Raw genomic sequence first — 14,919 nt, 5'->3', positions numbered from 1 at the left:
AAAATAAATTGATGACTACAAATAAAAAAGCGGGTTAAGAATTATTTAAAAAACAATTACGGTAACATCCCAATCTACATTTAAACCATGTGGAATGTAACTCTTGAAAAAAAAAATCCACTTAGTTTCCATTCTGGAGAGTTCCCTCACCTTGAGACTACCTCTCCAGTGAGAAATAAAATGATCTATCCCCACCACCTGGATCTTTTTTATGGACAAGATCATAGTGCCGCGAAACACTACGAATAGGGTAACCTCTCATAGTGTTGCTAATATGTTCATTTAACCTAACATTGAGATCCCTGATGGTCTGGCCTACATATTGTAACCCACATGGGCATTGAAGAAGGTAAACCACATGCGTGGTAGTACATGTGATGAGGGGTTTAATAGTGTGTATCCTACCAGGGACATTAGAAGTAAATTCCGGAATCTTTTTATTTTTATGGCTATTGCATTGACAAACGTGACATTTGCCACATTTGAAATAACCTACTAAATTGTGGAAAAAGGAGGGTATAGAGGGGGGATCGAGGACACTCTGCACTATTCTATCCTTAATGGAAGAAGCACCCCTGTATACAACTTGAGGTCTTGATGGGAGCAGTGGTGCAAGAACATTGTCATTATGGAGAATATGCCAATGTTTTTGAATAATACGTTTAACAATAAAGTGCTGGGAAGAGTATGAAGGGATGAAAGGTAAAGCAAAAACATTACAATTTGTTTCTTCCACTTTGCCCTCCAAAAGTGTTTGTCGATATCTATTTCTAACCTCTTCCAAGGTGGTATTTAACCGGTTCTCGACTGGCTCACGCAGATATACTGCGGCAGAATGGCTCTCCTAGGCGAAATCGTGTATATATACGGCTTTGCCCAGGAGAGCCACCAGAGGGCGCGCAAGCGCTGCCGGAGGCACGCGCGTGTCCCCTGCACAGCTTCGGACCCGATGCAGGTGGCCGAAGGGCGCGATCGCCGATGCACGAGAGCCAGCATGGGGATTTGTATGTGTAAACACACAAATCCCTGTGCTGTCAGAGGAGAGAAGACAGATTGTGTGTTCTTACAAAGTAGGGACAGCGATCCGTCATCTCTCCTAGTAAGTCCCATCCCCACACAGTTAGAACACTGTGAGGGAACACACAGTTAACCCCTTGATCGTCCCCAGTGTTAACCCCTTCCCTGCCAGTGACATTTATACAGTAATCAGTGCATATTTATAGCACTGATCGCTCTATAAATGTCAATGGTCCCAAAAATGTGTCAAAAGTCCGATCTGTCCGTCGCAATGTCGAAATACTGCTAAAAATCACAGCAGATCACCGCCATTACTAGTAAAAAAATTAAAATAAGTAAAAATGCCATAAATCTTTCCTATAGTTTGTAGACGCTATAACTTTTGCGCAAACCAATCAATATACGCTTATTGAGATTTTTTTACCAAAAATATATAGAAGAATACATATTGGCCTAAACTGATGGAGAAATTAGTTTTTTTTTTTAAATTTGGGGATGTTTATTATAGCAAAAAGTAAAATATATTGTTTTTTTTAAAAATTGTCACTTTTTTTTGTTTATAGCGCAAAAAATAAAAACCGCAGAGGTGATCAAATGCCACCAAAAGAAAGCTCTATTTGTGGGAAAAAAAGGACACAAATTTTGTTTGGGTACAGCATTGCATGGCCGCGCAATTGTCAGTTAAAGCGACGCAGTGCCAAATTGTAAAAAGTGCTCTGGTCAGGAAGGGGGTAAAATCTTCCAGGGCTGAAGTGGTTAAGCTTGTGGAGTCACAGCCTTTTTCTACAAATCTGTGGACCAAATGCAAGCATTGTGAATTGAAATCTTCCATATTCATATAATCTCTCCTAATACGGAGAAATTGGCTTTTGGGGATCCATCCCATCCAGCCAGGCTTTGTGATGGTGACTGTCCTAAGGAATATATGCATTCCTATCAGTGGTCTTAAAAAATGTAGAGGTGACCAGCCTTTAATATCAAGGTCCAAAAATTGTATTTGGGATTGGCTAATTTCATTATTCAGGATGATTCCTCTTTCATTCCAATTAAGGGAATCTAGGAAGTCCACAAGTGAATCACGTTCACCCTTCCACAGGAATTTCGGGCCCACAGGGCCAAATTAGGTCTCTGTTGGGCATAGATGACATCCTCCTCCTGTTTAGCCATGAACAGATTAGCCACGCTGGGGACATATTTAGCCCCCATCGCGAAACCTCTGTTCTGTAATAAAAATTAATTGTTTGTGCTATTTACAGATCTGCCTAGCAGTTTCTCATTTGGTTATGAATGCATAGTTGCCAACATTGTCAAAAAATTTATAGGGAAACTCTTTTGTCTGTAGGCAGAGTCTTATTATAATTAGGGGGTGGTGCATCGTTTGTAGGCATGACATAGCGCAAGGGGAAAATGTGGTGCACGAAGCGTGGAGCGGCAAAAATGGGTGTGGTTTAAACTAAATATTGGATGTAGCTTACAGGGGTGTGGTTAGAGTCTAAGATGAAAGAGGGATGGAGGGAGAAGGAAGAGAGGGATGGAGGGAGAAAGAGAGGGATAGAGAAAGAAAGATGCAGCTTACTACTTGCTATCAGAGATGCAGTGCTCACTTGTCACCAAGATGCAGCTTGTTACTTGCCACCAGAGATGCAGCGCTCACTTGTCCACAGATGCAGCTTGCTACTTGCCACCAGAGATGCAGCGCTCACTTGTCACCAGAGATGCATCACTCACTTGTCACCAGAGATGCAGCGCTCACTTGTCACCAGATGCAGCTTGCTACTTGCCACCAGAGATGCAGCGCTCACTTGTCACCAGAGATGCAGCACACACTTGTCACCAGAGCTGCAGAGCACACTCGTCACCAGAGATGCAGTGCTTACTTGTCCACAGATGCAGCTTGCTACTTGCCACCAGAGATGCAGCGTTCACTTGTCACCAGAGATGCAGCGCTCACTTGTCACCAGATGCAGCTTGCTACTTGCCAACAGAGATGCAGCGCTCACTTGTCACTAGAGATGCATCACTCACTTGTCACCAGAGATGCAGCACACACTTGTCACCAGAGATGCAGAGCACACTCGTCACCAGAGATGCAGTGCTTACTTGTCACCAAGATGCAGCTTGTTACTTGTCACCAGAGATGCAGCACTCACTTGCCACTAGAGATGCAGCGCTCACTTGTCACCAGAGATGCATCGCTCACTTGTCACCAGAGGTGCAGCACACACTTGTCACCAGAGATGCAGAGCACACTCGTCACCAGAGATGCAGTGCTTACTTGTCACCAAGATGCAGCTTGTTACTTGTCACCAGAGATGCAGTACTCACTTGTCACCAGAGATGCAGAGCACACTTATCACCAGATGCAGCTTGCTACTTGCCACCAGAGATGCAGTGCTCACTTGTCACTAAGATGCAGCTTGTTACTTGTCACCAGAGGTGCAGCGCTCACTTATCACCAAGATGCAGCTTGTTACCTGTCACCAGAGATGCAGTGCTCACTTTTCACCAAGATGCAGCTTGTTACTTGTCACCAGAGATTTTGCACTCACTTGTCACCAAGATGCAGCTTGTTACTTGTCACCAGAGATGCAGCGCACACTTGTCACCAAGATGCAGCTTGTTACTTGTCACCAGAGATGCAGCGCTCACTTGTCACCCAGATGCAGCTTGTTACTTGCCACCAGAGATGCAGCGCTCATTTGTCACCAAGATGCAGCTTGTTACTTGCCACCAGAGATGCAGTGCTCACTTGTCACCAAGATGCACCTAGTTACTTGTCGCCAGAGATGCAGCTTGTTACTTGCCACATAGAGATGCAGTGCTCACTTTCACCAAGATGCAGCTTGTTACTTGTCACCGGAGATGCAGCGCTCACTTGTCACCAGATGTAGTGCTCACTTGTCACCAGATGCAGCTTGCTACCAGATCCTGAGACCTCCATGCTGCTGTATTGCCAGAGCCGCAGCTGGAGGTCCAGGTTCAGCACTGGTGATATTGTCTACGCCGCCATTTTTGCAAAGAGCAGCTTTCGTGGAGGCTGAGGGGAACAAACAAGAGGCGGAGCTCGGGTAGCAATTAAGCGGCTGCCAATAGAAATGGAGTTGCCGCCAACCCCCTGCCCTGCAGCCTGGCCCACAACCCGGGCTCTGCCTCTTGTTTCTTCCCCGCCTCTGCCTCAAGAAGAGCTGCTCTTCACAAAAATAGCAGCAAACTTGAATCTCTAGCGGCGGCTCTGGTGGTTCATCACGGAACACCAGGACAAAGCCAATTTCCCATGAATTTTCCCGGGACTCAGTAGGACCGGGATTTAGGTCTGAATACAGTGAAAATCCCACGACTGTTGGCAAGTATGTGAATGGCTCAGCATATAACCGATGAGCTGGATATCATCCTTGTGTCTCTGGGTGCTTACTTGTCATTTTTTATGCCTGGAGCTGCTAATCGTTATATTGTTGCGGAGCAGCATAAATGCGCTTCTGGAAGAATAATCAAACATTCCCATAGACACACTCCTAAACCTTGTGGACAGCCTTCCCAGAAGAGTTGAAGCTGTTATAGCTGCAAAGGGTGGGCCAACTCAATATTAAACCCTACGGACTAAGACTGGGATGCCAATAAAGTTCAGGTGTGTTTAAAGGCAGGCGGCCCAATACTTTTGGTAAAATTAGTGTATTTCAAGCTCTTTTATGTGGTTTTTCATAGCTGTACACTCTCCAGATCAGTGTATTTCTAGGACGGGGTAGAGCCTGGTGTTTCTTATCAGCTGCAGACAGGAAGTCTGTATAAATGAATGACAGGCTGACACTGCTGCTGTTCCTATGAAATCATTCAAGGAGCAGCTAGGGACAGATGAGCCGCTCTGTACACATGCTGTCTGCATCCAGGGCCACTCAACTGTCCCTAATCGCAGGTCATCACTCCATGTGTGATTACTTGCAGACTAGCCTGCCATTGACTTGTACAGGATCAGTGGCCTCAGCTGAACATGAACACTTGGCTATTCATGAGCCCTTTTTGAGGATAAACCACCAGTGAAAAAGGTAGGAGGCGATTGAAAAAATTAAAACGGGGGGGGGGGGGGGAGAAATTCCTTTTAAGGATTTGCTCCCACATGCAGTGCCTGGGATTTTTCTGCACTAGATAAATAAATACCAGTCACTGCTAGGGCACATAGAGTGTGCCTCGCTTGCACTGCAATGCAGCCTTGAGGTGCTGTGTAGTGAGCTGCCGTAAAATGCAGGCTTTTTTTTTTTAACTCATTTTTATTTTATGTTCCTTTACTTTCCCTGGCTTCAGTGGGGGGATGTCATCATCGTCTGATGAGATTCCATAGAAGTCAAAGTTCTCCAAATCTCTCAATATAATGTTTCAGTACAGTGCTGGGAGTGTCTTCTGAGCAAGGTGTGGAATACTGTACATTCCCCATATCTCACTAGGAGAATGACATCACCTTCACCTTAGTGCCGCAGGCAGAAGCCAGGGGACAGGTAACTTTTTTCAAAAGATATTCTTAATGGAGAGATCTGTCAGGGCTGGGCTCAGCCCTTCCTTCTCAGAGCAGGCTGCTCAGCTGTCGGTTAATTGCCAGATCTAATCTTTCCACAGTGACTCACCTGGTGATGATATCCTGCTCATCAGTCCTGATGGCTACTTAAGCTGCTCAGTTCAGATCCTCTCTGCCTTTGCCTTGGTCAAAATATCAAGAGACTCTCTCCTGTGTTCCTGTTAAGACTTGCTTGTCTGACGTCCCTTCTGGTTCCTGATTCTGCTTGCTGTTCCACTACGCTGATTCTCCAGTTTCCTGATTTCCTGGCCTGTTCTGAGGTATGCTGATCCCTGGCTCCCTGATGTCCTGGCTTGTCTTACTATCCTTTCTGGTTACTGAACCCTGGCTATGCTTTAACCATGTTTGCTCTGTTTGCCTTTTACTATTATTATTATTATTATTATTATTAAACAGTGTGATTTTTACTGCACTTCTGTCTCAGTCTGATTCATGGTTCTTGACAAGATCAGGGGCATATTAGATCCCTAATGCCTCCCCTGCACTGTACCTTAGCAGAGCAAGCAGAAACAGTGCTTGGTTTGCACACCTCCCAATTTTTTGCGGTAGGAATGAGGGACACCTATTAGTAACAGTATGTAGGCATAGGACACACCCCCTGCCACGCCCCTGCCATGGGAATTATACAAAAAAATGACGAGTTAAACCCACAAGTGCTTTTTTGTAACCGCTACTTTTCCTTTATACTGGTTATTGAAATGTACCAATCCAGAAATGTAGAACCTAGATGAATGGTTTGCACTGGGAAATACTTTTTGAAAGATAAATAGTGCATTTTATATACAACTATATAGACCAGACCAAAATGAGGGACAAATGAAGAGGACAGAGGGACAGAACAGTTGGGCACTATGGGTTTGCTGTTTTCCTGATCACAGATTGACAGGTTTTGACAGCTGTGCACCGGAGGTGCTCAGAGCAGGAGCGTATGTACAGGGGTCGCCATTGCGACCTGGCTCCCTGCTCCAGGGGACCCATGTAGTCCCCCTGTACACCTAGATAGGAGGGCGGTAGCATGTAGAGGAACTGATCCCTCCATGCAGAAGAGAAATGGAGGGTACCGATTCTTCCACATGCCCCTCCCGTGACCTCCCTATCCCTGTCCTGCTGCCACGGGTCCCTGTGTCCATTCCTGGACCCCCTCACCCCCCTGCAGGGGATTTGTCAGTATGGAGAGCGGGGAAGGAGCCAGTAAAGGTGAAAGTGATGTCATCCTCCAGAACTTACCGGTCCCTTCCTTGTTTTAATGAATAGAGTCAATAATCTCTGTTTTTATTTTTTTATTAATCATTTATAGCTGGGGCATTGTAAACTGTGTTTACTATGTCTCAGTTTATGAATGAACGGGAAGCTCTGTACAGAGTTATTCCTGGTTATTCATTCTGTGCAGCTGTCTCAAACGTGAGACATCAGGGGTCTGTTTAGACCACTGATATTTCACCAAAGCCCCCCAAGAGGGTCCTAAAAAATATGTTAAAATAGTAAAAAATAAAATTGTAAAAAAAAAAAAAACCACATCAGTGGCGGAACTACCAGGGTCACAAAGGTCGCATTTGCAACAGGGCTCTGGTGTGCCGCCACCGTGGGGGGACCCCAAAACGGCAGGAAGGTGGCCCGCTGCGTGACCATAATAAAGGGTCCTACAATGGGAGAAAAAGGGCCCCTGGGATCAGTGGGAAGGGCACCGGTCGGGGGCCTAGTTACGCCCCTGGCTGCAGAGCAGATCATTTCTGGGTTTACTATACAGAAGAGAGAATGGGCATGGGATCTCTGCTCCTGCTGTTCTCACTTGTAAAAGTTTTTCCTAGGAGGAGCAGGAGAAAGGGGGGGGTGGGGTGCTTTACAGCCACCCTGATCACTTCTACATCAAAGCTCAGAACATGCTTATGTATTTTAAAACAAGATGTAGGTATTATTGCTATTACCACTCTCTGCAGTAGTGAAGGGAAACCACCATCCGATTAAGCTGCAGAATATGAGATATCTGGAAGTTTTGGATTTCTGTTATCATGCTTTTTTTTTTTTTTTTTTTAATTGCCAACTTGAAATTTTCCTCCACTTACAATAGAAAGTGAGACGAGATCTTAGTTGTCAGTGTTGGAAAAATGACTTGCATTGGAACATTCCATCTCTATTGCTGTTCCAGTGACAATTTTGGATTTTCTTTCTTGTTCAGTCCCAGTGACAATGGCCATTAGGACAAATAGTGTGACTTTCCCTAGCAGCTATACAGACAAAAATAAAATTTCTGATTATTTCATACTCTATCCAATTTTTTACTTATTGAAGCCCTTACTGCTGTGTCCCAATAACGCTTTAAACAGAACTAAACTTATGCCGTGTACACACGACCAGACTTTTCGACAGCAAAGGTCCGACGGAACGAATCCGGACAATTCGATAGTGGCTTCATCGGACCTTTTCTGTCGAAAAATCTGACGGACTTTAGAAATAGAACATGTTTCAAACCTTTCCGACGGACTTGAATCCTATCGAAAAATCAGTTCGTCTGTATGCTAGTCCGACGGACCAAAAACGACGCAAGGGCAGCTATTGGCTACTGGCTATGAACTTCCTTATTCTAGTCCGGTCATATGTCATCACGTTCAAATCAGTCGGACTTTGGTGTGATCGTGTGTAGGCAAGTCCGTTTAGTCGGAACTCCGATGAAAAGTCCGGTCGTATGTACATGGCATTAGCATACTTTCCTCCTCTCTAACAGTCTGAAGTCTATGAGGGGTCCCTCGCTGGTTCCAGCAACTTCTTCCTGGCTCCAATAAAAAAGGAGGGTATTAGGACTTTAAATTGAGGCACGTGAAGAAAATTGGATAATTAGTAACAGTACCATATTTATTGAACATATGTACGTTCATGTCAAACCCATCCTACCTGTACATACATGAGTAAAAATTATTTCATACATATACACACCCATGGCCAGTTGAAATCATCTATCTACATGAATATCAAAATGACACTTAAGCAGTATATAATGTGAGCCAATATTGCGCCATATAGTAAGATCATTGAAACAATTAGATCATATTGGTTTTTTATATGTCTTCCACAGATACATTTTATGCACTCGCTCCTGAGGAAGTAGAATAAATCCACGAAACGTGTTGAGCTTTTTAGATACATATATGTTGTTTAATACATTTCATATCATGTTATTTTGTTTTTCAATAATCTTACTATATGGCGCAATATTGGCTCACATTATATTCTGCTTAAAGGAGTTGTAAAGTCTCATGGTTTTTCACCTTAATGCATTTCACCTATGCATTAAGGTTAAAAACCTTCTGTGCTGCAGCTGCCCCCCAAACCCCCCCCCCCCTTTTTCTTACCTGAACCCAGCGACGAGCACGAGCTCAGCAGCTCCAGCCACTGTCTTGGGTCCTCATTGGATAGATTGATAGCAGGAGAAGCAATTTGCTCCTGCTACTGTCAATCAAATCCAGTGACACGGGGACAGGGGGAGGGGCTGAGTCCTGCTGTCTGTGTCAATGGACTCGGGACCGCTCCCATACGGGTGCCCCCATGGAATGCAGCTCTCCGTGCAGGCACTTGATGAGAGCCAGGAGTGCTGTAGGGACACCGCAGAAAAGGAGGATCGGGGCTGCCCTGTGCAAAGCCCTTGCACAGAGCAGATAAGTATAACATGTTTGTTATTTTAATTTAAAAAAAAAACCTTTACAATCACTGTGATATTCATGTAGATAGATGATTTCAAGGGGCCATGGGTGTGTATATGTATGAAATAACTTTTACTCATGTATGTACAGGTAGGATGTGTTTGACATGTACATATGTTCAATAAATATGGTACTGTTACTAATTTTCCAGTATTCTTCACATGCCTCATTCAACCACTTGCCCATCAGCCACAGTACATATACTGCGGCAAGTCGGCTCTATTGCACAAAACGACGTACCTCTACGTTGCTTCATGCAATAGATACTCCGGCCACCCGCAATTGCTCCACAGAGAGGCAGAACAGGGGATCTTCCTATGTAAACAAGGCGGATCCCCGTTTTGACAGGGGACAACAAGGAGATCTTCTGTTCCTAGTGATCTGGAACAGCGATCTCTGTGGTTTCCCAGTGAGCCCATCCCCCACACAGTTAGAACACACCCAGGGAACACAGTTAACCCCTTGATCGCCCCCTAGTGTTAACCCCTTCCCTGCCAGTGTCATTTATACATTGATCAGTGCATTTTTTTAGCACTGATCACTCTAATATTGTCACTGGTCCCCAAAAAGTGTCACTTGGGGTCAGATTTGTCCGCAGTCCCGCTAAAAATCAAAGATCACCGCCATTACCAGTAAAAACATATAAAAAAAAATAAAAGTCCATAAATCTATCCCCAATTTTGCAGACGCGATAACTTTTGCTCAAACCAATCAATATATGCTTATTGCAATTTTTTTATGTAGAAAAATACATATTGGTCCAAACTGATAAATACATTTTTTTATATTTTTTTTGGATATGTATTATAGCAGAAAGTAAAAAATATAGTTTTTTTTTTTTTTTTGAAAATTGTCACATTGTTTATAGCGCAAAAAATAAAAACCGCAGAGGTGATCAATTGCCACCAGAAAAAGCTCTATTTGTGGGAAAAAAAGGGCATTTTGTTTGTGTACAGCGTTGCGCGACCGCGCAATTATCAGTTAAAACGACACAGTGCCGCAAAGCAAAAAATGGCCTGGTCATTAAGGGGGTAAATCTTTCCGGGGCTGAAGTGGTTAAAGTCCCAATACCCTCCTTTTTTATTGTAAGATATAGGGATGGAGGCACCTATTCAGGTGCTTCATTTAAAGTTCCAAACGCCCCCTTTCAGTTCACTTCTTCCTTCAGGGTGCCTTCGGGCATCTTCATTGGCCACCTCTGGATGATGTAACTCCTGCACATGCGTGGGAGTCATTCTTCCCACCAGAGATGGTGATGCAAACTAGGCTCTGCATGCGCAGCTTTGTTTACATGCCACAGAAGACTGTGAGCAGGCAGGTAGGTGTATTTTATTGCAGAAGAGACAGTGCATGTCTCTTCTGCCATACATAACCTGCCTGTTAGTACATTTTTAAAAATGCCTTCAGTTTGTGGGCAGGGCCACTTCCCCTGCATGTGGGGGTACGTTTCATCATGCACATGCTTATCAATGTCTGGGACCAGGCGGAGACTGCGGTCATACACAAGTCTAACATTGAGGCAGTCCCCCAACTTCGAGATGAGCCATGTCACTGTGTGCAGTAATTAAAGTACAGAGTTCCTCTGAAAATGCTGTTGTCTGATGTAGGTTGCATCTAGGAGGGACACCGTTGAGCCCTCTCCAGCAGTCCAGTGTACCTCTCTTACTTCACTCCCATCGACAGAATGGGGTCCCGCCGTGCATTTGGCGTGGACCTCATGAGTGTACTTGTTAACTTCTTCCTTCTTGTAACATGTAACCATGGTAAGGGCCCCTGTAATACGGGTTCAGTCCTGGTTGCTATGGGAGACCAACCGCTGGGGAGTGAGCCAGATCACAGACCCCCTCGCTACCAGGGGACCCATCACCTACACCAGGTACCATGCTTCACGACTGGCTGCATTGTACCTTGCGCTAGTTTTTGGTTACCTATAACAAATGCATTACTCCTCTTGTTCTCCTCCTCCTGCCGAGGAGACCTTTTGTTGTAGCTGTTCTTCATACCTCATATGTGCTTTACTGAGCCAAGTTCTTTTGATACCTCAGGAACCATCATGCACCCCTTTAAGTAACTCAGCCCAGACTCATAACAAATGATGCAATTTTTCTTAAAGGTATTTTAGCATAACAGTTCTATGCCTAGTTGATTGCCCAGGCATACCTCCAAAAGTATTAGACCATCGTTGGCATACTCCCAGTCTTGACTGATCTCCTGATCCCCGGTGCCTCCAATTGAACTGCAAGGCACAGCAGTCCTCCTCCACAGCAATCACATGTCCTACTCAACACGGCCCGGAAAAAGTCCCAAACCCAGCCTTCCCCCATATCACTGGTGGGTAGGCTGGATCCAAAAAGTCCGGGGATGGTAGCCCACATATTAACCCCCCCCCAGCCTGGGCCAGCCACTAACTACACTATTATTTCTGTAGGCAACCTGCCAACAGGCTCTGCTTTAGGTGGGTGTTAACTCCTGGAGGCTGAAGCACCTTCCCGATGACGTGATGGCTGTGATTTTCTGTGACAGCAATTACATGATCAGGAGCTCATCCTGTTTCCTCCCGATTCTTATCAGAGACCAGGATGAGTTGATGACAACTCGGCCCCAGATATAGTTCAACTGGCTACACATGTTACAAACTGATTATACAATATCTTTTCAATCCTGTAGATGTACGAACAACTTTGTAGTGCAGGGGCCTAGAACTAACTAAACAATTCATTAAATTTATATCCCGTAGGAAGTAGAAGGTCACAATACACAGTAATTATTTCAACATATATTCTAAGAGGAGATAGGAGCTGATGCTACATAGCAGTTCATAAATCTAATGTGAATCAGATTGTAATGTGTGTTGCCATCTTTAGATTTACCATCACTTGTGTGGTGTGTGGCCCTACCTGTACAATCCATACATTTTTTATCCAATCAAGTAGCTACTCACATTACATTCTTCTTGGTAAATTAGAGATTTATCTGTAAAATACATTTTGCAAACAGATTCTAATGTTTGGCCAGCTTTACAAATGAATGTTAGATCAAATCTAAGAAAAACCTAACTGGTGGATTGCAAACCTTAGTTTTTCTTTTTTTTTTTTTTTTATTAAGTTGAGAACCTTCACAGCATGGAACATGTACAGTATGTTACAAGGAACTATAACAAAGGCACATATTACTTTACATATTCAATTATTCATTGACCGGTAATAGGAGTCAATGAAGGTGCACAGAACACTGCAATCCGCTGTGCATATGCCACGCAAGACTGAGGATGAACTGGCGCACTATGACTAATACAATGTGTGGGGAACTGAAGCTCATAGAAAGGCAGAGCGTGTAACAGCAGAGAGAGAATACTTTGCTATGTTTGCAGCTGCCACCAAGAACTTTGTTAAACAAGTGGGAGATGGAGGGAGGCTGATCCCTGTCCCCAGCCTCAGTGAAGCAGACAAATACCAACCACTCAGCCTAGTCATCAAGAAGAAACGCTGTTTCCTATCCAGAAAGAGCAAGTATATCTCAACCCCATTTTCACTGAAGGATATTCTTGATGGAGACAAAGAAATTTCGGCAGGTAAATCTCTATGTTTTAGATTCTAAGAACTGAAAATGTAACAAGATCTTGTATACTGTAATATTATACAGTTCTGTATTTCTTAGCCTTCTACAGATTCCAGTTGCCCTTCTTGGGTATGTACATACAGGGGTTGATTTACTAAAGGCGGTTCACTTTGCAAAGGAATTTTCCCCAGAGCTTAGTGAAGGAGGTGAAGCTCTGTTGACTTGCACCATGAAATCAAGGGCAATGATTTTTTTTTCTTTGCGTATGATTGAATATTCTTTGCAAAGTGACATTTCACCAGGCTCTGGAGCAAATTCCCTTGAAAAGTGAGCAATCTGTTTGCCTTTAGTAAATCATCCCCAACAGGGGCTGACTGGCAACCTTTGGCCCAGGGGGCAAGTACAATCCAGAGGCCCATGGTGCTGTGACTCAGCCAGCCTTCTGCTATCTCTTCCCTGCTTCCTCCTGACCCCCATCTCAAGCGGAAGCTCCGCTCTAGGTACTCTCTGCTCACTGGGCGAGTCAGGCTGAACAGCACCTGCTGTACCGACTCCAGGTTCCCAAACTGGCTGGCAGGGAAGAGCCAGGGAGGCTTGGTCTGGGCTGGCTGGGGAAGGAGATCCTCCGGTGGGGAACGTAGCTGGCCTCTGCTCATATACAGCGTACACCATCCATGTCAGGGGAGCGGCCTGTGCTCTGTACTCGTCCTCATCCCTCAATCTGTAGGACACTGGCAGGGACTTTTTACTCCTCTTCACCAGGAAGCCTTTAGGCATGTCTGCGGCAGAATTGGTGCGCATACCTCCCAACTTTTAAACTTCAGAATGAAGGACACTGGAGAGAGGAAATGACCTGTGGTACGCCAAGATGCATGCGGGGCCAAACTCTTAACAGCGGGAGAGGCTTAAGGGACTTGGTAAACAAAACCCAAACTAAAACCTGTGCAACAACACCCCTCCTCCCCCAATTCCCTCTTCTAGCACAGATCCTTCTCCTCCGAGCGTAAATCCTTTTCTCTCTTCCCAGCACAAATCTTCCACCCTCTCAAATTCCCCTCCCAGAACAACTCCTCATCCTGGCACAAATACCCCATGCCCAAATTCCCTCCCAGCACAAATCCTCTCCTCACTTCCAGCACAAAGCTACCTTATACCTCCATCCCAACACAAACCCTTCTTCCCTTTTTCAAAACCCTCCAAGACAAATCCCCCCCTCCCAGCAAAACTTCTCTCCCCACATCTAGCATAGATCCTCTCCCCCAAGTACTCCCTTTCAGCACAACCACCCCCCATTCAGGGTCAAGTTCTGTCCTCAGTTCTACCACAAATCCTCCCACCCAAATCCCTCCTCCCAGTACAAACCCTTAAAAAAACACAAAACATCAAGTATCATCCACCTCTTTGTTAAATCAGCTGTGAGAACCTTAAAGTGGATGTAAACAAAATCCATCAAATCTGGACTAAGGGACAGTTCACACCAGAACAGGAAACCTGCGTACCATATTCATTTCCCGCACCACATTCAAAACTGGGCAAGTCATTGGAGCCAAGTGCCGTAACTTGCTTGGACACTTTGGGACTCAGCTTTGATTTACGCTAGTGGGGCCTTTTTACAGGTCATCAGAGGGGCACAGGGGACAATTTTACCCCTGCCTAATGGCCCAGTCCGCCCCCCAATTCCCAATTTATTACATGCATTTACATAGCAGTGACGAATTACACACTGTACATTAACATCAGTCCCTGCCCACAAGGAGCTTACAACCTAAGGTCCCTTATCTCCCATGCATACACACACTAGGGCCAAGTAACCTACCAACATGTCTTTGAAGTGGTTCACAAGTACGGGGAGAACATCCAAACTTCATGCAGATAGTGTCCTGGCCAAAGTTCAAAACAAGAACCAATATACTGCAAGACAGAAGAGCTAACCACAAAGTCACTGTGGCTGGAGCGGCACTGGCTGAAGCCACACTCATTCACATATTCAAGCACTGGGTTGGTGACCGGTGCTCCTTCCTTTCTCTAATGATGCTTCTACACCCCTGAATGGTGCATAGGCACCTGCTCCCTTCACTGCAACCG

At 44.9% G+C, this 14,919-nt stretch overlaps 1 protein-coding gene across 1 annotated transcript in view; it reads left to right on the top strand.

The window, feature by feature from the left end:
* The first annotated feature begins 12,636 nt into the window (after positions 1-12,636).
* The window catches only part of PJVK (pejvakin), a 31,189-nt gene continuing 28,906 nt past the window's right edge, over positions 12,637-14,919 (top strand). Inside the window, exon 1 of the mRNA XM_073634954.1 lies at positions 12,637-12,847. Coding sequence (XP_073491055.1) covers positions 12,637-12,847 — 211 coding nt within the window. The remainder of the gene's footprint in view (positions 12,848-14,919) is intronic.

This window comes from Aquarana catesbeiana, linkage group LG06 (assembly GCF_042186555.1).
Source record: "Aquarana catesbeiana isolate 2022-GZ linkage group LG06, ASM4218655v1, whole genome shotgun sequence".
NCBI lineage: Eukaryota > Metazoa > Chordata > Amphibia > Anura > Ranidae > Aquarana > Aquarana catesbeiana.
The sequence above is the reverse complement of the archived record's forward strand: the minus strand, read 5'-3'. Positions and strand labels throughout refer to the sequence as shown.